This window comes from Neophocaena asiaeorientalis, unplaced genomic scaffold (genome assembly GCF_003031525.2).
Source record: "Neophocaena asiaeorientalis asiaeorientalis breed wild unplaced genomic scaffold, Neophocaena_asiaeorientalis_V1.1 scaffold91, whole genome shotgun sequence".
Taxonomy (NCBI): domain Eukaryota; kingdom Metazoa; phylum Chordata; class Mammalia; order Artiodactyla; family Phocoenidae; genus Neophocaena; species Neophocaena asiaeorientalis.
Genome location: NW_020173198.1, coordinates 5,430,094 through 5,455,889, shown reverse-complemented (window position 1 = coordinate 5,455,889; position 25,796 = coordinate 5,430,094). Strand labels below are relative to the sequence as shown.

The following is a 25,796-nucleotide window of genomic DNA, read 5'->3' as shown; positions in this document are numbered from 1 at the left end:
CCGCCGCCCCTCCAGGGATTTCACATTTCCCCTTCCCCACACCTTCTGAAAGGCCCGCGGTGGGTGTGTGCAGAGTTCCATGTGCCTCGCGGGATATTAAAAGGCATGCATGTATCTGTCAGTGTTCCTGATTCATGCATGCTATTAAATAGAGAGCAGCAAGAGAAAGAAAAAACATGGGGCAATAACAGAGGATTATATTCAAACATCAGTGAAGGGTGCTATTATTGGAGGTTCATTAAAATAATTTTAAATGGATTTTTAAAGTCGTTCTCTTTTATTGTGGCAAGAGCTCTTCGCAGAGTAGCATTGGAAACTACTGAAACACATTAGCGTCAGGTATTGTTTCGGGTACAAGAGTAATTTTTTTAACGTGCATCTGATCGTGTCACTCTCTTGCTTAAAGACCCCCGATGGCTCTCTGCCAGCCCCGGGATAATGTCTATTGTTCCTTAGCATATATGGCTCTTAGAGTCTCCCCAGGTCCAGTCTCTGCTGCCTCCCCAGACTCCTTACTTCAAGAACTGGCATTTCTGAGTGTCGTTCAGTTCCTCTAACATGCAGTGCCTTCCCTTCCCTTCCTGGCTTTCCCCACGTGGAGCCAGCTACCTGGAAACCCCAAAGCCTTCCCGTGCTCCCTGCATCCCCTCCTCCTGGTGCCTCCCTCCTTCCTCCTCATCAAATCGGTAGACCGTCACCCACGCAGGGAGGCTCTTGTCGATTCCTGAGTAGGGATCATCTGCTAGTGTCCCATCAACAAACTCATCACACTTTGTCGTAATTACTTTTTCAGTGTAAGGTCTGTCTTTTTGGCGAGACTAAAAGATTGCGACTGTCTTTTTCAGGGCTGGATCCCAGTGCTTAGCATAAGGTTGAGCACATGACATGTGCTTAATCATTTTTACTGAATAAATGAGTGATTAAATGAAAGGCTGTCAAATAGGAGCTGCAATGCACTGTGCTGAGGAACATACCGGATTCTTTAGGGATACATATTAGAGCACAGGGTGTTTTTGTTATGTACAGCAGTGTGTCTCAAATAAATTGGTTGTTGTGTAAGCTACCTGGGCTGTAATTTGGGTGCTGAGTTGTATCTGTCGTGGCATCGTTTGGTTGTGTGATGAAGGATCTGATGATGCAATGCATGAATGTTGGACTTTGGGTGGAGGGGGCTGTGACTTCCGCAGTCTGTCGTTGCCCAGCCAATGCTACAGGTGCCATGATGCAGCCTAGCGGAGCCTCTTAAACTTTAATGTGTATACGGAGTCTCTTGGGCATCTGATTAAACTGTGGATTCTGATTCAGCCAGTCTGGGGTAGGGCCTGAGATGCTGCATTTCTAACATGATCCCAGGTAAGAGGATGCTGCTGGACCACGGTGTAGCAGGGGCTACACCGGCCAGTGAGTTGACTGGTGGATCCTGTTGTAGTCAGTGTGCAGTGTGGCATGGTGAGGGCTATGCTGAAGGGGTGTATATGTTTTAGTACAGAATGTGCTTGGAATGCAGCTTGGGACGCGTGGCAGGGTGCTACAGGTCAGTGTGCGGCGGATGGGAGGTGCTGGTTTGCGGCTGAAGGGCGGAGTATGTGACTGGGCGTGTGGTGGAGTGGTGGGTTGAGAAGCAGCGCGTTCTGGTTCCGTCCTCTAGTGGGGACGTTATGGGTCTTCCATTCAGCAGGTGTTTATTGATGTTAGGTGCTGTTCTAGGCCCTGGAGACACAGCAATAAAAGTAAAAATCTCTGTATATTCTAGAGGGAGTGGGCAAATAATGAACCTAGAAATCCGTGACTATGTCAGATAAGCATTATGGAAGGTTGGGGATTGGGAGAGCAGGGTCACAGAGACGTCAGTTTTAAATAGGGTCGTTGGAAAGCCTCACGGAGAAAGTGACATTTCAGCAAAGATGGGAAGAAGGTGAGGGAAGGAGGGAGCCATGTGTATATCTGGGGGAGAGAGTGGTTTGGGTGGTAGTAATAGGTGCAAAGGCCCTGGGGCAGGAGCTGGCCTGGCACATTCAGGGAAGAGCAGAGAGTCCAGGTGGCTGACCTGAGCCGGCAAGGGAGAGAGTAAAAGGAGATGAGATCAGAGAGGCCACGAGAGGGGCAGATGGTACAGGCCATTGAGGATCTGCGGCTTTTACTCCAGCTAAGGTGGGCAGAGAAGTATCTTGATCTGACTGTTATGGGGGGAGGGGTGAAATCAGGAGATGGGTTATGAGACTCTTGCGCTAATCCAGGTGGGAGGTGCTGTCTGGTGATCAGCTTGGAATGTGGCGGTGCTGTCGTGGAGGGTGTGTTGAGGCCACACCGTGGGTGAGCATGTCTTACAGGAGAATTTGTGGTATGTGGTGCTATAATGTCGCAGTGCACTGTAGGCTAGCATAAGGTGTTTAAATCAAAACGCCTGATCGAGATTTCAGTGACGTTCGTATATCATTATGAATTGCCTCGGTGAAGTCCAGTGGTGTCCATGACACCTGACGCAGGGCTCGCCCTGAAAATGAGGTAGGGACACAGACCTTGGGCTCAAGGCTCCAGTTGCCCCGTGGAGGCAGCCCTTGGATCAACTCACCCAACGGGCAGCATAGATGCAGCAAATTGAAGAGTGAGAGAAAAGCAACAAGGTGACAAGGATGCCCTGTTTCATTACAGTCTACGGAGCCTGCAGTACTAGGGTGTGTGTACAGAGACCTGCCCACTAGTAAGCGTGGCTCTATTCTTGTCCTAAGACATGATCATCTGATTGTCATTTCACCCTGGGCAGGGGTTGAGTGCAGTTGGACGGGACATAGTCATTAAGAAACATCTCTTTCCCTACATCCTTTCATCGAGGGCGGCCATCTGACACTGTCCAGACATGATCAGCGTGCTCACCCCTCCTTCCTTCCCTTCCAGCCTTGGTGTCAGGCTCACAGACTCCAGCCCCACCCATATGATAGGCTGATGCCAGTCACTTCTGCTCTGGTTACCTATTCTCTGTTCTCATCACTTTACATAAAGTCCCGTCGAATTTTGAGGCATCTGCACATCTGAAAAGTCTTGGAATCTTGCAAACCAAGAAAAACGGAGCCCCTTCTCCCCACTCTACTTTATTCAGCCTCTCATTTAATATCCTTTCCAAAATACTGCATAGGTTACTGGATCACATACCATTACTTGCATCCTCTGGGAGTCTAAATGCCGAACTGCTCACAGGACTTGGTTTCTTGGTAATTCTGTCATCTGAAGACATTGTTTATGTAGCTGAGGTCAAAAGCTTCAAGTACTGCTTTAATGAGCTGCAATTCTGTTCATGTGACATTCTCCTCCAAACCCAATTGCCCTTTACACTGTATGAGTAAGTGTCTCTGTGTGTGTGTCTGAACGTGTGTTTGATGTGCTGACATTTCTGAATTGAAGCCACAAAGCATAACCTTTGTATGTTTGCTATTAAAACTCAAAATTCAAGGCTTAAGAAAGGGAGCTAACTTTTACTTAATATGATTTATTTAAGAATAGAATCTAGCTCCTCCAAAGTACCAAATGCTCAAGAGGATAATATTTTTTTGAATACTGAGATTTAAAATAATTCTCATAAAACCTGTGCCGTTCACATACATTGGAAAAAATATTGAGCTCTTGTCTGTGCCAGGCACTGTTTTAAGTGCCTTCCAGGCATTACCTCATTTAATTCTCACGACCCTATGAGGTAAGTGCCATTGTCACTGTGTTGCAGATGAGGGCATGAAACTTGGAAAGGTTAGGACATTTGCTCAAGGTCCAGCAGCTTGGAGGTGGCCAAGCCAGGACTTGAACCATGGATTTTATCTGCTCAGTATCTTGGAAAGATGTTTAGAAGCACCTGGAGCCCCTTTTAATAAGGTCTGTGAGAGCACTGATGGGAGCGGACCATGATAACACCATCTAATGGTGTCTGTTACATAATAGAAAAAGACTAAGTATTCTTACAGTTCAAATGAATTACAATTTATTTTAAAATATTGCAACAAACATGTAGCGTATTCACACCTTTTACAGTTCACTGGCAGGATTTTTAAAAGATGCAAATCTCACTTGTTCCTTAAGGCTTTGATTTCGAGGCTGGCAAAGACAGCAGACACTGAATAACCCCTGGAAGCAGGGCATGGCAACATCTGAAATGAGGCACTCAAGGCAGGCTCGTCAAGAAGTAGATGTTTTCCCACCCGGTTCTGTTTGTTCTCGTGGTTATCCAGAGAGTGTGGAGTTTGCAGAGATCGTAATCAAAATATTAGGCTACATGCGTACACTGACTAACAAATAGCCCAGGGTTGTTTAGGACATGTAACGTGGAGTTTGTTTATCTGTTTATCTCCCTTTCCATCCATCCGTGGAGAGCCTACTGAAACTGTGGATTCAGCCAGGCTCCCTTTGAAAGATGGTTCAAATTGACAGGTTCCTGGGCCAAGTGAGTTTCCTAAATCATTTGCCAGGTGCGTGACTTTGAGCTGTCCCTTGGCAGAGGGGCCAGTGGTTTGATTGAAGTGGTAGGCGGGAAGGTCACATGCTGAGAGAGAGCATGAATCTGTTAGGATATGTCTGGCCATAACCACTGAAATGTGACAGAGGTCAAGAATTGAAAGATACCTTAGAAGTGGAATTCAACCCCTCCGTTCTATAGATGAGGAAGCAGAGGCCCAGAGATTTCCCCAAGTGACTTACACAGGGAATATGACAGAACCAGGACAAGAAAACTCACCCTCCATTTAATGCATGAAGGACTTTATTAATAACATCAGCAGTAACAATAAAATGGGTCAGGCATGTTCTATGAAATTATTCAATTTTACTAGAAAGCAGAGCACTGTATCTAATTTATTGATCTCATGTCATCTGCACAACCACCCCAGGAAATAGATGGATTATTACCTCCCCCGTACAGGTGAGGAAACAGGCTCAGAGAGGTTAAGTGACTTGCCCGTGGTCACACAGCCAATTTAATCTGAAGTCCTATTTCTTTACCTCCGAAGCCCATACTCTTGCCTCCATGATGTTTCTTCTCTCATCTCCCAAACTCGGCTGCACAGATGTGGGATTTGAACTGCTCTTGGTCCAGTCCCGTGTTTAAATACTTTCCTGGGGGATGGGCTCCATTGAATGAATGTCCATGAAGTTTAGTTCCTTAGATTCTGCCGTCAACCCTGCCCAGGTTGTAATTCTTATCACAGTGCCCCAGAAAGCTGTTGACCAAAGGTTGGGAGAACTTCAGGAGATGAACACATGGATCCAGGGAGACTGGGTCAAGCAGAAGGAATGTGGACAGAGTCAACAGAGCCAGGATTCGAACTCGGCGCTTTCACTGCTGTGGCTCGAGTTTAATCCCTGGTCAGGGAACTAAGATCCCACAAACCATATGGCACGGCAAAAAACAAAACAAAACAGAAACCCCCCCCCCAAAAACACCAGACTTGCTATTCAGCAGCTGAGTAAAGATGAGCCTCCACAATCGCAGGCTCTCCAATCTCAGTCGGGCTCTTAAGCCTTCCCGGGCAAGTCCCCAAACCTTCTGTTTTCTGAAGGTCCCCCTACTAAAGTTCCAGTCCCCTTGGTCTCAACTGATAGCCCCATATCCTAAGTCGGGGGGAAATTGAGGCCCATGGGTGGGTGGCTTTCCTGCTCCTGTATAGTCATCTTGACCTCTTTCCCTCTGTGTGTCAGCAAACAGGTGCCTCCCCCGGCCCCCCGTGAAGACTTTGCCCTTCTGCTCTGAACCCCTGTTCTCCCATGTCCTTTGTGCATCTGCTCTGGCCAGCCTGTGCCTACAGCTTCTCTATATATTAATCAAAGCTCCTATGGTTACAAATAGGAACCCAATTCAAACTGACGTAATGACTAAATTTTTTTCAAGTATTTAGCTGTGGCTGGATCCAGGGTCTCAACAGTATCAAAAGCCATCCACTTCTCTGTCTCCCTGGGATGGCTTTCCTGTCTGTCGATTTCATTCTTCATTCCCTGAAGGCTTTCTTGGGCACATAGCTACTCCAGACTTACTACGTCCCATTATTTTCGCAATTTCTGCCGAAAAAAAGAGCTTCCTTTTGCTAAACTTCCCAGCAGCCTGGAACTCAATCTTGTCGGAGGGTATTGGGTCATATGGTCATCTCTAAAGCAATCACTGGGCCTGGGGGTTGGGGGGATGGAATGTTCTGATCGGCCAGGCCTGGGTCACCTGCCAAGTGACTGGGTCTGCCCCTATCTAAAGTGGACATCTTGCAGAGGGGAAGGAGTGGGTCCTCCGAGAAAAATAAAGCCACTGTGCCTGCAAGCCCAGCAGATATCCACTCTGACTCCATTCTGATTCATTCACCTCACACAGAAACATGCTAAGTCTCTCATCTTAAAAATCCCTTGCCTCAAACCTGGATCCCTCCATCCTACCGCTAGGGCTCCTGCCCTATCTTCTCATACAGACAAACTTTGGAAGGAGTTCTTGCTGTCTCCACTTCATTACCTTCCATTCTTTCTACAGTTCGGTGCAATCTGGCTTCTGCCGCCACCATTCTATTGAAATTTCTCTCCTTGAGTCAGCAATGACCCCAAATTGTCTCCTCTCGTGGACTTATCTTTCTTGACCTCATCAAATTGGGCACTTTGATCTTCCTTCCTTAAGAAAAAATCTGAAAAAGTAAAAACTTCCAGCAGCATCAAAAGCTATGCAGTGAAATTAAGTACCTCCCCAGAGACCCCTAACTAGGCTTCGTGGCTCTCCTTCCCAGAGCCACTCACTGCGACCGGCTTCCTTGGGTGACCTTCTGGAGACGCTGTATGCAGCACAGAAGTCCTCCACATCACACACAGGGATGTTAGTGCTCGTGTTCGATCCCCATGCCTGGCTCTACTCCTGCCTTCCATCTTGGAGATTGTTTTTTATTTTTTTTTAACTTTTAGATTGGAGCATAGTTGATTAACAATGCTGTGTTAGTTTCAGGTGTACAGCAAAGTGATTCATTTATACATATACATGTATCTATTCTTTTTCAAATTCTTCTCCCACTTAGGTTGTTACATAACATTGAGCAGAGTTCCCTGTACTCTACAGTAGGTTCTCATTGGTTATCCATTTTAAATATAGCAGTGTGTACATGTCTATCCCAAACTCCCTAAGTATCCCTCCCTGCCCCCCGCCCAGCTGGTAACCATAAGTTCCTTCTCTAAGTCTGTGAGTCTGTTTCTGTTTTGTAAATAAGCTCATTTGTATCATTGTTTTTAGATTCCGCATAACTGATATCATTGGTTTTTTTTTTTAACATCTTTATTGGAGTATAATTGCTTTACAATGGTGTGTTGGCTTCTGCTTTATAACAAAGTGAATCAGCTATACGTATACATATGTTCCCATATCTCTTCCCTCTTGCATTTCCCTCCCTCCCACCCTCCCTATCCTACCCCTCTAGGTGGTCACAAAGCACCGAGCTGATCTCCCTGTGCTATGCGGCTGCTTCCCACTAGCTATCTATTTCATGTTTGGTAGTGTATATATGTCCATGCCACTCTCTCACTTTGTCACAGCTTACCCTTCCCCCTCCCCATATCCTCAAGTCCATTCTCCAGTAGGTCTGTGTCTTTATTCCCATCTTACCCCTAGGTTCTTCATGACCTTTTTTTTTTTTCTTAGATTCCATATATATGTGTTAGCATACGGTATTTGTTTTTCTCTTTCTGACTTACTTCACTCTGTATGGCAGACTCTAGTTCCATCCACCTCACTACAAATATCTCAATTTCGTTTCTTTTTATGGCTGAGTAATATTCCATTGTATATATGTGCCACATCTTCTTTATCCATTCATCCGATGATGGACACTTAGGTTGCTTCCATATCCTGGCTCTTGTACATAGAGCTGCAATGAACAGTTAGGTACATGACTCTTCTTGAATTATGGTTTTCTCAGCACGTCTAAATCTACTTCATTCTTTCAGTAGCTTCCTAGTTTCCTATATGTGCGAGTTTATCTGTAGGATAAGCTCAGAGTCTCTCGCTCCTCTTCAGGCCCCTCTTCTCCCTTGTTCTCAGGGCACTGAGCTGACTGATTTTCCTCCTGTCTCCATAACCACTCCCGGCAGAGATACTGCATGAAGACTTCTGGTGACAGTTGAACTTGGAGGATCAAGACATGCCCATGACCCAGAGAGGGAAAGAACAAAAGTGTATTTTTTGTTTATTTACAAGTGCATTTTCTTAAAAGCAATCACAGTGCCCTCCAATTAGGGTACGAAAAACAGCAGCTCACAAGTGGTGTGTGAAACCGCTCGAGACGTCTTTCCGAGGAAGTGATGCTTGGACGGGAGAGGGGAGGTGTCCCTTTTGTGCATGGGCCCACGTTTTCCTCACTTTCTCTAACCAGGAGCCCCAGGGCCTGGCTTCACCTTGTGGCTTCCCACATATCTTGCCAGCCTTGGTGGGAAAGATTTCGTGTCTTAAGTGTCTGTAGCTTGTTAATGATAATATCCTCGTGATCTCAGAGAGACAGCAGTGAGCGGTCCTGAAGAGAAATCTTAGCTCCCTGCCCAGGAATCAGACCTGGGTAGCGTGGATGAAAACCGGAAATCCTAGCTGCTGGTCCGCCAGGGGCTAGAGGCTAGAAGCAAAGTTGCCCTGGCTCTTGCCCTGTTTGGAAAATGAATTTCTCAAAGAGGCAAACACTGTAAGAACAGGTACAAAGTTTATTATCAGAGACGCAGCATAACATGTGGGAGAGCACACAAAAAATAGCTTGTTTATTTAAGACAGAAGCAAGGCAGAGATACACACCCTGAGAGAAAGGGCATGGGTGTCCTCCCTAATGAGGACAAGTGCAGCGAAGAGGTAGTTAAATCATTTATATAGGGCAGTTCTTCCGGGTCTTTGCTTACCTTTGGCCAATTATCTCATTTGTTTTCCACACCTGACCTGTCCTAGGGCCCTCCCCAATATGTGTGCACATGTTTTTTGCCAAGATGGGTTCCAGCGCAGAGGCCTGTGGGAGGTTTGACAGCACCTATTATGGGTTGCGTCCTCTCCTTTTTTGACCCCCGAGAAGCCTTCCTGTGTATGTGTAGTTGGGCAGCTGGGGAGGTGATAGATGTGGTTGTCTTATCTCTTTACTCTGGCAGAGCTCAGCCCCTGCCACCAGCTTTGTCCTTGGAATGTCATGGGAAAACAAAGCCCCAGTTTACTCTGCTGGACAAACTCCAGCTGTCCAGCCCAGGGGCCCATCTACCTTCTACCTCGCTAGGATAGGTTGGGGTGTGGCAGGGCCTGTAGGATCCCTCAGTTGCCAGGGTACAGCCACGCCCATCAGATTAGCTCATTGGACAGGACTGGGTAAGTCAGCACTCAACAGCAGCTACCAGCTACCATGTCAGAGATTTTATGTGCATTTTGTCAAATCAGCCTCACCGCATCCTGCAAGATAGATCCATTTGACATAACAGAAAACCTGGCTTAGGGAATTTAGCTAACCTGCTTGCAAATTATCTGTCTGGGGATGGATGGTGCTGAGATTGGTACCCAGGTCAGCTTTTTTTTTTTTTTGTGGTACGCGGACCTCTCACTGCTGTGGCCTCTCCGGTTGGCGCACGCAGGCTCAGCGGCCATGGCTCATTGGCCCAGCCGCTCCGCGGCATGTGGGATCCTCCCGGACCGGGGCACGAACCCTCGTCCCCTGCATCGGCAGGCAGACTTTCAACCACTGCGCCACCAGGGAAGCCACCCAAGTCAGCTTTCAAGTCCATGCCACATGATCGGATACAGTCTGTAAGGCAGTGAGATATCGCTGTTGCCCCGTGGTCTTTGGAATCAAGCAAAGCAGGCTCCGAATCGTGGTTCTCCTCCTTTACCTTGTATGACCCTGACCAAATTGTTAACTTTTCACATTTTCTGCTAAGTGGAGATAATCCTTTTCCTGCCTATCTTACCAACTTGTGAGAATCAAAGCTATAAAAACATAAGCAAGTAAAAGGGTTAATTACTATTTGAGGGCAGTTTATTTGAAGCCAGCGACATAGGTTTAGGATGAATGGTGAAGAACAGATAAGAACAATATGATACTTTGTTGACATGGGGAAAAGTTTAGAGTATATTTCATGTCGTTCTTTAAAAAGCAGGCTAAAGAATAAAGCGATGAGTATACATTTTTTAGAGTAAAAAGCATCCATCCGTCATTCATCCAGCCATCCAGGACACAGACCAAAATGTTAACATAATAAAGGTACTGGGGTGGTGGAATTACAAAGGGTCTTGTTGTTTCTTTTTCTTGGTGCTTGTGAACAAGTTATTTGTTTCTGCATAAACGGAACAGTTGTCAGATCTTGGATCAAATCCTAGTCAGTTACTTAAGCTCTAAATCTATTCCTCATTGTAGAGCAGACTTCATAGAACTGTTGGATTAAATGAGATCATGCTTGTAAAGCACTTATACAGTATTTGGCTAATAATAAGCACTTAATATATGCTACTATTCATCCCTTTGACAACACCAAGTGCCTACTCTGTACTGGGACCTGGAAATTCAGGGGTGGGCAAACCAGATGTGGCTTCAGCTCTCATAGAGCTTACAGTCTAGATGGGAATATAGACAATACAGATACGCAAAGAAATAAACATGTAATTGTAGATTGGGACATTCACGTATTTTATTTCCTGTGGAAGAAATGAACAGATTGCTCTGAGAGAGAATAACAGGAGGAGAAAGGGTGAATCTGCTTTACTTGGAGGTGATCCTCACCTTCTCTGAGGAGGTAGCATTTAACCTGAGATCTGGAAGAAAAGAAAACATTGCGTGTTGTTTTTAAATGAAGATCTTTTTAAAAATGAAACTTGCTATCAAGCGCAAAAGACCCCCTCTCTTGCCAGCTTCCTCCTTAATAGACACAGAGATCAAATATTCCTGATTGTAAGGGACCTTCATCATTAGGAAAGGAGGCTTTAATCTTTCCTTCTTTGCCAAAGCCCAGACCATGCAGAATATTGTCTGACTCTGCTCCAGAGAAACACCTTGGTCCACAGACAACTTTTAAAAATGATCAAATGCGTGTGCCTGACATGGCTGGCTGCTTCTGCCTGGGTGGGTCCCTCCTGCGTTCTCCTGCTTCATAGAACCCATAGGCATAAAAAGGATCCCAAATTTCCCTGAATTTGCACATTATAAACAGAGAGAGAGGGAGACTCCCTTGTCTTTTAGTCAGACCATATCGCTTGGGTATCTTTTCATTGTGACCTAGTCTCGGTTCGTTGTGACCCAGTCTCTGGTGTCTTGATGGAGGCTGGGCAGGAATCTCCCCTGTGCCATTGGCCTCATGTTATCAAACTTGATTAAGCAGTGAGAAGTATGGGGTGGACCTTTATCCTCTTCTCCAGCATCTTGCTCTGTCCCTGACCTCTTTTCACCTCCATTTCTTCCCTGGGCTCTTCCTTTCCCTCCTCCAAAGAAGCAGTGTCTTTCTTTCTGGTCCCACTCAACTCAGATGTCATCTCCTCGGAAAGTCTCCCTGGCCCTTCTCGCGTTCCTCACCTCTGTACTCAATGGCAGCACTTGTCACGTGGCCCCATGCCATGGCCTGTGTGTATACCTGTCTCCTTAGATAACCTAAATATTAGCCTTTGTCATCATCCCCACATCCACACTAGGGCAGCCATTTGGGAGATCTTAGAGTTTTTAACTAAGATGAAGTACATTAAACAGCGCCAGGCAGATTTCGGCAATTTGGCTAAATATTCCCATTCCCTTTATTTCTATTTTCCCCCTTTCCTCCACTGTAATAGCTCCCTCATTTAAAAGAGCTTTTGTAGTTTTTGTCCTTATTATACACAAAAATAATACTACTTGACTATTATTTAAATTTTCAAAAACACAATAAGCATAAAAGATAGAAAAATCAAACAATCTGTAACTCTCCCAGTCTCTAGAAGCACATGTATAATATGCCTGCAGGTAGTACATACACATTTATGTCTGTAATTCATAGAATGGGAACATATCATACACACTGTCATTAATTATATATAACTGTTATTTAATATTCTTCTACATCTTATTTTAATTTTTAAAAGCATTTTGCATGGCAATACATAAAACAGATGGATCATTATTTATTTAACTCTTTTCCCTGTTGGCCGACTTGATTTAAAATTTTTTTTTTCCCTCTAACAATTCTTTGATGAACATCCTATATCTTGATGGGATAAACCCAGGGGTATAGATAGAGCAGGAGTCCAGGAAAAGCTCCTGGAGGAAGTGTCTGGAAACAGAGAAGGACGCGTAGACAATGATGGGGAACAGGGTGGGAGGCAAGTGTTCCCGGCAGAAGAGACAGCCTGTGCTAAGGCTCGGAGGTGAGAGTGCATGAGGGTTCTAGGAGCTGGGAGGATGTCAGGACAGCTGGTGGGTGTGTTGTGGTGGGAGGAGTTGGGCTGCGGGACCATGGGCAGCGAAGAGGCTGTTGACCAGGTGACCAGGGCCGAGTCCTAAACAGCCTGTAAGCCATGCTGAGGAGTGTGGCTTCGGGCAGTGGGGCGCCATCGCAGACTAGAGCAGGGAAGTGACATATCCAGGTTGGCGTCTCTGAAAGATCCCTGTGGTTGCTGTGACCGAGCCAACTCCACATTAGACAGCCAGACTTGGAGGTGTTATTAGCACAATGAAGCAGAAATTAGAAAGAAGATTAGAAAAAGAAAAGAAGAGCTCACATGTAACGGCTCACAGATAAGCTTTTCAAACGGTCTTGTCTCTTAAATTCGGGGGCACAAGGAAACAAGTCACAATCCTCATTCCCCTCTCCAACCCGGGAAGAGGTTCCCTGTGATTTTAAATAACCTAGTTGGCTTTGGCCCCCATTCCTGTTCCAGGAGCCCCAGTGATGTCAAGGGGGTTGGATTTTCTTCTCGCCACTGAGTGAGGCTGAAGCATCCACCCAAGACAGCCAGAGAAGCAGGTGTGGTCCACGCTGCGTTTGCAATTAGATCCCAGCCGCTGAGCTGCCCATTCTCCAAGGACACAGCGGGCGCAGAGCTGATCAGGGCCGTGCCTCCCAAGGGCTGACGTCTCCATTTAGGGAGCGCTCCTGAAGCTAATGGGCAGTGACAGCTCCATTTGAAAAACACGGAAACACTTAGGGAGATTGTGATCTGCCAGCCTCGTAAGCTGCTTATTAGCAAGGAAATCACGCTCCCGCTGTATTGTGCCCCCTTGGTTAACCCCTGTTCCTGCATCTCCTCTCTGCTATCTCACTTAAAGATTTCATTGTTCTCCAGGCAGTGGGGGGAGTGATGGGAGAGGAGGCTGCGGAGCTTCCAGAAGCTGTTTCTCTGTCTCCCATCACAGCCCCTGGGGAGGCCCCGGCAGAGCAACAGCCTTCTGTTGTGGATAGGAAATGGATGGTTTTTAAAGAAAAATGGCCCCTGAAGACTCTCTGTGTCTCAGCTAACAGGCTTCCTGCACTGGCTGGCTGAGGTCCCAACACCCAGAAACACCCGCCGGGCTGCCTCGTAACACGCCTTCCCACTCCTCCATCCCTGCCACAAATACCTCTTTGTTTTTTCCAGCTCCATCCCTTCTGCTCCACCCTCTTTTCCACAGCCCCATCCACCATCTCTCTCCTCTGGATGATCGCAACCATCTTCTACCCTCCCCGCCGCCTCTGCCATCAGTCTAGCGCTGCTTCCTTTTCAGTCCCCACACCACAGCAAGGGGACTCCCTCCTTGACCCTTGACTCCTCCACTGGACTCTCCAATTTATCATGAATGAAACCAAGTGCTCCATGTCTTCCAACAAACATGCTTTACCCCTCGTGTCCCCCACTCACCAAGTCACTCAGACCACAAGTCCTCTCATACCCCATGTCCGATCCATCAGCAAATCACGTCAACTCTAAATTCAAAGTAGACCCCCCACAAACAAACGCATCTTCCCATCTCCCCCACTGTCAGCTTCCTCCAGGCCACCATCATCTCTTGCCTGGATTATGCAACAGCCTCCTGACTGGTCTCACTTTTTCCACCTTTTCCCCTTGTCCACCCATCGGTCTATTTTGGACACGGCCCCAATGATGCTGCTTAAATATAAGTCAGAATTGTCCCCAGGGCACAAAAGAGGAAACTGAGACTTGAAGGGACTTGGCCGGAGTTGCACAACTAGCGGTCAGTGATGGCAGGATTCGAACCCATGTCTGCAGGTGCGTGGGCTTCCTTCTCTCCCAATAGGAAGGGGGCAGGAGCTGAGGCTCTCTGAGAACTCGGTCTCCTGCACACATATCCAATACCTCTGCTTCCCTTGATCGTAAGCTTGAAAGAGGAGCTTGTACTGCTTGGCTTTTCAGCTTATCTTCCCTCTTCCAAGGACTGAAGTTCGGCGGCAGCCCTGCATTTTCTCATCAGTCTCCTCCCAATTACCAAATGCCATGGCCCATTTTCGGTAACTTTTCCTGCTTGACCTCTTGGAGATATTTCAGCTGTATCCGTGCCCTCTCCTTGGATTCCTCTCCGTCCTCAGCTTGTCTGCTGCAGCTCTCTCCTGATTCCCTTCTTACCGCTTTGTTAGGGGCAATATTCCCTTTGGCAAATGACAATCAGATACCTACCTCACAGGGTGGTTATGTGAATTAAAAAGCTAATGCATGCAACACACTTAGCAAATGTCAGTTGTCTAGAAAGTGCTCAGTGGTTTTAATTACTATTGTTATTATCTTTTTTTCTACCCTCCATAGTCTGTCCTTTAAAAAAACTTTTTCAAGACCTCTCTCCTGAGCTCCAGAACCCATACTTCTGACTCCCCCAGATCATCTCCAAGAATCTCAGTGGCCCCTCAAAGTCATCATGTCCAAAACGGAAATAGTCATCTTTCTGAATTCTCCCGCATTCTTTGTCTTGTTGATTGATAGAAGCATATTCTCTGTCATTCAAACCAGAGACCTCATGATCCCCATCCTTGGCTTCTCCCCGCTGCCCCCCACCCCTACCCCACTCCATGCGGTCAGTCACCAGCTAGCGACCATTCTTGCAACATGGCGCCGGGAGATTGGCTCTGACATCAGACAGACGTGGCTCACGCGGCAGCTGTCCTGTTCATTAGCAGCGGGACACTGAACAAATTACGTCACCTCCTTGGCCTCAGTCTCCTTATCTGTACAATAGGGATGACAGTAATACCCACTGCATAGCATCATCGGGAGGGTGAAATAAGATAATACAAGGAAAGAGCATTCCAGGGTGCCCGGAACATAGCACATGCATGATAAATATTAACTGTCATAATTATTATTATTACTACTGCTGCTGCCATGCTGTTAGGCTGTGGTTGCTGAAACACTTAGAGATTTCATGTAATGGGTTTGCTGGTGAAGAACAAAGAAGGCCAGATTCACTGACTCATCGCTTCTCGTTAGATGAGAACTGGCGTGTGCACATGTGTGCACTCACGCATGAGTGTACACATGTACATACACACACATATGTTATCACTCTGCCTCAGACCGGGACCTTGTCATAGACAAGGACAGCAGGATGAGTGAGAAATGGGGATGGTTTTCCCTCCAGAGCCGGATTGCCTCACCAAAGCACTGGGTTGGGTTTCCTCCCACACCCTTTGTTCCCACCTGGAGGGAGAATGGCTGAGTTTACCTCCTGGCACCTTGTAATTAAGGGTCGGTGACTTATCATGCCTGGTGGTCGCCCAGCCATCGCAGGCACCAAATCCAGGTCTTGATCTCTTTCTCCATTGACTGGAGTTTGTAACAAACTCCTGTATCTGTGGAGCTGGAAAACATCTCCAGAGATGACTGAGAGCCAGAGAACAGTGCTTTGAGGGACCTGCTGCTTAGTCCTGGGCTCTCCAAGGTGATGTATAAATGTGTCATTACTTTGCATCTTGTGCCCAAGAAATATCTCAGGCACCTTAATCACATCTTCAAAATGAGCTTGGCTGACTCCTTGGGGTGGGGTTGGGAGAACATGCCACATGCCACCAGCCCCACCATCCCATGCCTTTGCCATCCAGCTCCTGACTGCCCAGAAGGATACCAGAGGCAGCTCACGAGCTACAGGAACTGAAGGTGGGGAGCCCAGCGTCATGTGCCAATCAACGGTCGTGAAAATTTTGCATTTTATGTTGCTTTCATTTCTGATCATCAAAACAACCTCTCTGAGGTAGTGGAAGGGAAGGGTTTGGAGGAAACCTCACCCAGTTTTATTTTGTTCTGTTTTGTTTTGGTTGTTTTTTTTTTTTTTTTTCCACCCACCACAAATTCTTCTCTTCCCCTCTCATAGTGTGGGCGAAATGCTGAAAACTTCGACCGATTTTTCACCCGCCATCCACCAGTCCTAACACCTCCTGACCAGGAAGTCATCAGGAATATTGACCAATCAGAATTCGAAGGATTTTCCTTTGTTAACTCTGAATTTTTAAAACCTGAAGTCAAGAGCTAAGTAGATGTGTAGATTTCCGTCCTTCATTTCATTCAAGCTCAACGGCTATTGTGGTGACATTTTTTTTTTTTAATTGCAAAGTTGCATCCATGTTTTATTTGCTGATGAAACTAGAGTGACCATGTTTCAGGACCCAAATGTCCTCAGGTAGTTTGGAGCATCTCTGTGAGATGGGATTATGCAGATGGCATGTTGAAAATGTGGCTGCATAATTAGCACATTATCAAAGTCCTTTTAGCACTTATTTTCCCCAGCACGTCAGCGAAGTAGATCCAGTGGGGACAGAACATGCCTGCTTTCTTTCCTTTTTTCCTGCACTGCCATTTTCACACATTTTCCAATCCCAACCATCCAATCTAGATTTTTCCTGCCAAACGAGTGGATAATCAGATGCTAGCAGTACTCTTCCACTTCTGGACTTGGAGCTTGGCTTGTATCCATGTAGGTGGTTGCTTTGACTTAGAGGGAGTTTCCTCCATTCTGCCTGGTTTGGAGGCACTGGGAGCTTTGAAAAGAACATGCTAAAAATAAAATTTTATTTGTTATTTTTTAAAACTCAAAGTTCAGAAGATTATCTAAGCCCTTTTAAAATTCTAAGAGTGTGCCTTGAGACAGTTTCAATCTAAGGGCACCTCAAGGAGTCATAAGGCAACCAGCTTGGGTGCTACCTTAACGCTGTAAGCTCTGATTCCCTGTGTCCCCAATCACCTTCATCCCCAAACTACTTGAAAAGGACATTTGGACCCACTCCCTGAAAAGACATGGTCACTTTAGCAAGGTCCTGAAGGGCCATGGTTTTACATTACATTTCAAAGTTTATTTGCTTTGGGGTTTTATTTCCGTTGTTGTCCAAATGCAAAAAAAAAAAAAAAATTACTCTTGTTACACATGCTTTGAAATACGTGTCCAAATGTTATTAACCACAATGACCTGCTTTGATTTACCAAGAAGACGGCTCTGGAGCCTGGCAGACCCGTGCCTGCGTGGATGGGATTTGTCTAGGTTTGTTGTTGGCTTCGGAAAGCTAATTAAGTGCTCTGAGAAAGACCATTTCGTGAAAGCATAGACAGTTGTATTCCTCACTTTGATGTTGTTTTGCAAGATGTTTGTGGAAATGTTCGTACCTGGATGTCTGTTATGTGCCATTTTTCTTCTAGCATCGAGATACAATAAAAAAAAAAAAAAAAAAGCAAGAAAGAAGAAATACTATTTCAAGGAAAATGGCTCTCTTTGAAAAACATGGACCCAAACTACAAAATGGGGCCTCCTGAGGCTTCACGACAGAAAAAAACTAAACCCAGAACTTAACCTTGGCCCCAGTGTTTAGCCGGTCAGAGAGGCTGGGACTGTGGACCATTCAGGGACTCCTGGGGGCCTGTGATGGGGTGAGGTGAGCTGGCGAGGGGGGCCTCCAGCAATATCGGAGCTCAAGGCCCACATTCCCACCAGAGGCAAGTTTAGGGTCCAGCTAGGAGCCGGGCTGGGGCTCTTGATTTTCTTGTCAGAATTGCTACTCCTCCCAGCTCACACTCAACCTTTCTAGCAAGTAGGTTTATGAGCCCCCAGAAGCCCAAGGAAACCCCCTGGGTGGAAGAAATCCCATTTCCATCTGAGCAGACGAGGACAGCAGGTGGTCCCCCATCCCTGCCTCCTGTCCCCTGCTGTCCTCAGGCAGCCCTAAAGACAACTCTTGTCACAAGTCCCGTGATTTCTGGAAGTGCCAGGGCTTCTAAGAGACCATCAAGGGAACTTGAAAAACTTGACAAATGTCCTTGAAGTGAGACTTCTCATCTTTAAAAAAAACATGATTTGATCTCCACTTCGGCAAAGCCCCCCACGGTTCACTGCTTTCTGCCCGCTCTCGTCTCCCTGCTGTGGGCTTTGGGACCAGCCCTGCTGCCGCCGTGGTGGTAGCAATCTGGACGTCAGGGGAAGCATACACGAAGTCCTGGCTGACAAGCTCAGGTGGCGAGAGAAGGAGGGAAATCGGGGCACAACCTCATTTTATTGTTGGGAAACCAGCATCTGGAGGGAGGAAGTGACTTGCCCAATGTCAGCCAGCTGGGATGCATACCCAGTTTCCTGATTCACGGTGCGGGCCTCTTTCTGCTCTGTGACTACCATCTCTGAGCTGTGCCCACCAACAGACAAGTTATTTGAGGTCCTTCACCTGGCTGTTGGGTCACCAGTCCTTTCCTTGGATATGCTCTCAGGAAGATTAAAAATGATGGAGAAACATTGGCCCATCAATAAAAGATTACAGACAACTTTAGAGAACAATGTAGGATGGATGGATGGATCGATAGAACTAGATAGATAGATAGAGATAAATAGAATATACTCTGTGTGTGTGTATGTATATATACACACACACACACACACACACACACACACACACACTGCACTCTACATTTTCCAGATTGCTGCCATTATTTTTCAAAAGTTTAATAGTTTGCAAAACTATTTAGGTTTAATATTGCAGAACTTGAGCCAAAGTCTCTGTTCCCCTAACACACCGAGCTGAGGGTTGGTCAGGGAAGCCTTCTGTGAAAGAGAGGGATCATTAGTCAGAATTCCTGCAGTTGCCTTTTCTATCAACATTTCAAGTGCAGAGGAGACTGAGAAACAGAGCTCTCGACATGTGTAATCCCAGGGGAATACTTTGCAAAGGTATCCAAGAAGGAAGATTTTGAATTTATTTTTGCGACCGTCCATGTATTCCACCCTCCATTCATTCACCCAACCAGCATTTATTGAGCACTGACTCTGTGCCAGGCTCTATTGTGGGTGCCAGGAGCATGGTGGGGAACCATGAAGATGCAGTCCAAGAAGGCAGTCATTAAACAAGTAATTAAAAGCATGATGTAATCTAGAGATAGCTAGTCTCCGGGTTAATCAGGGAAGGCTTCTTTTAAGAAAGAAGAAGTCATCAAAAGTCTATGGGGCTCTGCTTTCTCTCTGGGGATCACATTTGAGGCTACCGGAGGAGATGCAGCAGTGCTCTCTTGACCCAGATTTGTGGGACAATCATATAGTGCAATGGTGGGGAAAGAGAGGCAGGAGGGTAACTGGGGTGAGTTTCCCTCCAGAAGACCAAAGGCACAATCTCCATACTTGAACAGCTCACAGAATCACCAAGATTGGAGCAGAGACACCTGTATGGAGATGCTTGTATGGAGAGAGGGAACTGGTTTCAGAGCTCGGTTCCGAGTCCTGAATCTCACCTTTGGGGTTCATCACTCAGATTCCTGCAGGCATTACCTTTTCTGGCCCTCAGGGAGACACTGCCCCTGGCTTAACACCACCCGGTTCTTCTAGATGAGACAGGCTGATATTTTCCAAAAGAACTTAAATCAGAGGAGAAGTTTTTAAAAAGAGACTAAAAAGATAATCCAAAGGAACCAAAACACAGTCCAGGTCAGCCATGGCTAGTTGTCTACCAGGATCTTAGAATCCCTCTTTTCGTTTCTTGGACTTCTCACTAACCTGCTTCTCTTCTAAGAAAGCACAGGGCCATGGTCACAGTGACCTTCTTGGGGAATTAATAGGAAGCCAGTGGAATCAGTAACCCTCCTTGAAGGAGTGAAACTAATGTGGCTTCAGATACTATCAACCCAGAAAGGAATTGTCCCAACAGAGAGGCCCATTCTTTCCCAATTGCTAGGGTAGAATTCAGGGATATTTTCTATGAGGATCTGCCCATAATGGCCAGTCCTATTTACACCATGTGAACGATGGAAGCATGAGTCATCACCAGAACAACACATGGGGAAGGGCCTTCAATATTGGGGCTGGTGGGAAGGGAACCTCTTCTGGATGCCCACAGGCAGGGAAGGCCATGGCGGGGGGACCTGAAAGGAGACAGCTGCCTGCTTCTAGCCCCAGATATACCCAGGGCCCACACCCAGCCCTGGAGCTCTCAGATCTCGAAGGAACTTAACACGGTTCTGTCCATATTGGGGCTCACAATGGACAGGGGCCCATGTGAGAGACCCGTAGGATCAATGAGAACAAATTCCATTGTTTTGCTATAGAGTATGATCTCTAGCCCCGGGGGCAACTGTAAGTTGGAGAAAGCAAAGAGGCTCATCTTTCATAAAGTCTTCATTCATTGACTCATTCATTCAACAAATAATTGTGGAAGGCCTGCCATGTGCCAAGTCTTGGCACTGGAAATATACAGACAAGGACCTTGCCCTCCTGGAAAGAGGCAATAAATAATAACGACAGTTCCTGACAGCAGCAAGTGCAATGAAGACAATTAAAAAGATGCTAAAGTATGACTTGTGGGGTCCAGAGAGGGATGCACAGGCAATATTAAAGGAGAAGATGGCGTGGAATTCAAGCTTTTCTCTGAACACAGCAAATAACACATTCAGTGCCTGGGACAACACGAGACAGGCTGACAGCAGGCAGGACCAGACAAAGCAGAATAGGTGGGGCATGGTAAGAGACGGTCCACTGTCCAGAAAACAGCTCCGCCGGCATCTTCAGCCCACTCCCCTCTGGCCACACTTACTGAAGTGCCTTCTTCATGTCCCCCTCACCCCTACACCCCTGCACATACACCAGAAGAGTAGTTGGGGCACTTCTTAGGGACATTTTACCTGTCTCAGGGGAGCAACCAAAATGAAGGCATTCTTGCGAGAAGTATTTTGCAAAGGGAAATGAATCCAGTAATGAGAAATCCTTGTCAGTCAGTACCCTTTAGGGGTTAAACCTAAAGCATGGATGGCCATTGACCAAATTCTAGCAAATCAGTCAATCCTCACCGACCCTCCCCTCTTTACAATCTGACACCACTCTGGCTTCAGCCAGGTAACCTGCCCGGTACCTGTGAAACCCATACGTTATCCTTGGTTGTCCTGCAATAAACCAGCCATCAAGCTTTCCCCCCAGTCAGAGAGGCTGAGATGAAGCAGAATTAGGTGCGATGTGGTTGGGTAAAAATCACTACCCCACTGTGCAATCTTGGGCAAGTCACTTTACTTTCCTGTGCCTCAGTTTTCTCATATGTCAAAGCACCAGGGGCGAGGACCTCTACCTGCCCCTAGGTGGGTGGTAAGGATGGGAAGATCACAGGCTGATAGGGACCCTGAAGAGGTGAGAGCATCACCCAGATGTGAGCTCTTGTTATGAACCCACGCTCTGACATTCCCTGGTGAAACTTGCCCCAAACTGCAGTTAGTAAACTGGGATTAATGCCCACCCCCCCCCCAAAAAAAAGAAAATGCCAGACTAACTAGGAGAATAGAATGTTTTAAAGCTGCCCTTTCAGACTAGGAGTTTGTTGACTAGATCCATTGCTGTAAACATCCTTGGAAGAAACTCTGGCTGTTGAAGACCCAAATTCAAGTCTGTGGGTGGATTTCTGAGCATCCCTTCAAAGCCTAGATCGCATCAGGGAATGTGGGGTGGATAGTGATCTGTTCCTTTCATTGAGCAGTGATCTGATGTCCCCATTTTGCCACTCTGCCTTCTGGGGAGCTGAGTGGTTATGTGGCTCTGCTCCTCTTTAAAGAAAGAAGCCTCCTAGCCACAGGGGGCGCTCTTGGATCATGTCCTCCTGGACTCTCTACTGCATGACTAATTCTATGACATCATACCTGGTCAGAGGAAGTTTCCAACTCAATTAATCTCAAAGCCAAGGAAAACCACACACACACACACACACACACACACACACACACACACACACACACACACACACACACCCCTCACTTTCTGGCAATCCTTAAAGAAAGTCAAGGTCTCATTTCCTTTCTTAGAAAATTTCCACCAAGTTTTCTCTCCTGAAGCCAACATACAATGTGAAAGCTAGGGGATAGTATTGCAATGCCGCTGCTAAACCCTGTCAGCACAGGGCTCCTCCTGACTCTGCCCATGAGACGTCATCAGCTTCCCGATAACTGGCACGTCTTGGTCACGTTTCCTTCTTCTTATGCTGTGTTAATGTGTTTGCTTTCCATTTGGCAGAGAGACAAGCGAGACGCCTCCAATTTCGACAAAGAGTTCACCAGACAGCCTGTGGAACTCACGCCTACTGATAAACTCTTCATCATGAACTTGGACCAAAATGAATTTGCTGGCTTCTCCTATACTAACCCAGAGTTTGTCATTAATGTGTAGGTGAATGCAAACTCCATTGTAAGCCTGGAGTATAAGACTTCAGGGCAAGTGTATGTATCTATTCTAGTCTTCCAGGATTCATGGTGCATATGCTGGCATTCCACACGTGGAGAGCTTGTCCTAGAGGGCTTTTCTTTGTATGTGTAGCTTGCTAGTTTGTTTTCTACATCTGAAAATGTTTAGAGTAAGCGCTTTATCCAATTGTAGAGGTACAATTTTCCAAACTGCCAGAAACTCATCAAATGAACAGACGATATCAGAACTACTATGTCTGATACCAAAATGCTTCAGCATTTGTAATTTTTAAAGTCAGAAGCTAATGTTCATGGTAAAAGTTTTTACAGTTATTCTATGATATCCCCCTTGAATGCTAAGCATGACTGGTATTTTTAAATTGTGAGTAAGCTTTGCAGTTACTGTGAACTATTGTCTCTTGGAGGAAATTTTTTGTTTAAGAATTGATATGATTAAACTGAGTTAATATATGCAAACTCTTGTTTACATGTCTGCTTTTTTTTTTTTTTTCCGGTACACGGGCCTCTCACCGTTGAGGCCTCTCCCGCTGCGGAGCACAGGCTCTGGCCACGCAGGCTCAGCGGCCACGGCTCACGGGCCCAGCCGCTCCGCGGCATGTGGGATCTTCCCGGACCGGGGCACGAACCCGTGTCCCCCGCATCGGCAGGCGGACTCTCAACCACTGCGCCACCAGGGAAGCCCTACATGTCTGCTTTTAAATAGAGTCTGGCGTAGAGGTTACAAACTGGAGAGCCATAGGCTGATGCGTAAATGAACTTCGTTTCACTTGCACAGAATTTCATTTAATTGAAATCATTGTCAACATTAAAAAATGGAAGTTTTATGTAAATTTCTAGACTTTCAGATTCACTTTTTGAAAAATCAGAAGACTGGTAGCATTGGGCCTACATTTCCATGTGGAAATAATTCAACAGAACTGAAAAATGGCTATCTCCTTTAAAAGCAGTGCATCCTCTAATTTTACCACAGTCTCTACCACCCCCTATTGTACTATGCTCTCATCCACTTCTCTGGATTTTCTAGCCATTTGAGATTGAGACCTCTGCCATTTGCAAGTCACAGACTTAATGACCTTCATATTTTCCTGTGCCCGTAATCAGGGTATCTGCTCAGTCATCCATTTGAGTGGTTTGTGTGTATTAAATCCTCAAGCACAAAGTACAGGACATAATTTCATTGCTGCCATGGCAAAAGTCAGCAAGGAGACTGGAGTCAGGACAGAAAGAACCCTTCCGTGAGGATATCACTCATATTTGTAAAACTACTTACCTTTTACTATTTTCTCCTAACTTAGTATCTGCAACAGACAAAACAAAACAAACAGGGGTTTGCCCTTTTCTCAACAGCCATACTTGTCCAAGGAGGTCAGAAGAGGAAGGGAAAATAAGGGAGATCACTGTTAAAAGCTGTTGGCATGATAAGGAGCCCCATTCTCTCTGAGATCAGAGTGTCATGTTACTGAATCACTGGGTGTGAGCCTGACACCTTCTCTGAATGAAATTATGCTTCTCTTTTCTTTTTGAAAGATGTAGTAGTCCAATCGGTAACGCATGGCTTTGTAGCTGCTAATGCCATAGGGTAGCAGAAAAGAGCAATTCTGTCACACCAAGTACATCATGACTCCACAGAATTTATTCATCTCCTCCCTCCTTGGAAGACCCCCAGGAAATGGGCACTGGGCAGATACAGTGAAGCCACTGGTCTTAGTGGACTCTGCAGAATTTTAGAAACTCTGCCAGTTAAAATTGGGTAAAGCCAACTTAAAAGAAGAAACTGTGTATTCAATGCGTCACATTTAGAAAACAAAAATATGTGGATTTCTTTAGATGTGTGATGGCGTGTTCCATTGAAGATGATGTTAGAAAAGAGGTTGCTATTGTTACTTCTGATTCCTCCCTTTTTCATGCCAACTCCACATATTTTCTCCCTCTGCTGGATATAAACCAGTTTTATTTTGTAAATATTGAGCACCAGCTCTGAGCCAGGCATAGTTCTGGGTGCTGGGCATATAGAGACCAACAAGGCAATCCAGGACTTTCTACTCATAGGCACAAAAAGACTGCAGAAGTCCCAGCCACTTATCTTCCTGGGATCATGTCCAGTGAGACAGAGTGGGAGCTCCTGTAAGAGCCCTGTAGTTTCCTCTGACTGGCTCAGCCTGGTCCCATGTACATCCCTGAACCAAGCACTGTATCTGGGGTGGAGAGGAATGGTGGGTGAGGCACTTTGATTGGCCATACCTAAGTTGTATTAGTTATCTACTGCTGTGTAACAAATTATTCTAAAACTTTGAAACAGCAAATATTTATTACCTCTCAGTGTCTGTGGGCAGGAATCTGGGTGGTGTAGCTTCATTGGTTTAATGCCTCTCATAAGGCTGCAATCAGGCTGTTGGCCAGGGTTGCAGTCACACGTGAAGGCTCGACTGGGGGAGATGGGATTCACTTCAAGTTTAATCACATGGTGTTGGCAGCCTCAGTTCCTAGCAAGATAGGTATCTCCATAGAACTGTCTTTGGACACAGCTTCCCTGGGGGAAAATGAATCAAGTGAGAGTGTCTAATCTGGAAGCCGTATAATCTCAGTAGTAACCCAGTCTCAGAAGTGACATCCCATCATATGACTGTTTTCTGTTCTTTAGAAGCAAGTCAGTAAATCCAGCCCGTACTCAAAGGGAGGGAATTATACAAGGTGAGAGTTCCAGGAAGTGGAGGCCTCTAGATGTCATCTTGGAGACTGCTTACTACACACATCAGGGGCTGCACCTCTGGAGCTAGGGGTAGAGTGCCACCCAAACTACATTAACTGAGACTGGGTGAGGGACCACGCTCTGAATAAAAATCGGAAGCTGTTCTCGGAACCAGGGGAATGTATGTTGAGGAAGCAAACCACAATGGTGGGTTCTCTGAAGATGGGAATTTGGGGTTACCCCAAAGATTCCTTAAGGCTGAGAGACAGGTCAATACTGAGAAGCAATTAAAGGAATGACTCACTTGTCATTGCATTTGATCCACAGAGTCCCCATCGTTTCATTGCGAAGTTCACCACCAAAGGCAAGAGCCTGAATTTGACGTTCAGAGGAATTATAGTCCTTTACCTTCAGGGACTCAAAATCCACCAAGGAGATGTGTTGGTAGAAACATACGCATAAGTCTACATCAATTATTTAATACTGAGTAACAAGACACTTCAAAACTTAGTGTCTTTTAAAAAC

At 46.1% G+C, this 25,796-nt stretch overlaps 1 protein-coding gene across 4 annotated transcripts in view; it reads left to right on the top strand.

Moving 5' to 3' along the window:
• PRKCB (protein kinase C beta) overlaps positions 1 to 23,035 on the top strand; it is a 311,334-nt gene extending 288,299 nt beyond the window's left edge. For 3 of the 4 annotated variants that reach the window (XM_024744606.1, XM_024744608.1, XM_024744609.1), the window contains one exon: positions 16,260 to 18,805. In XM_024744606.1, the coding sequence (XP_024600374.1) occupies positions 16,260 to 16,418 (159 nt within the window). In that variant the 3' untranslated portion in view covers positions 16,419 to 18,805. Of the gene's footprint in view, positions 1 to 16,259; positions 18,806 to 22,394 lie in introns of those variants that run through there. The other variant, XM_024744607.1, reaches the window with a different exon arrangement.
• Positions 23,036 to 25,796: the final 2,761 nt, after the last annotated feature.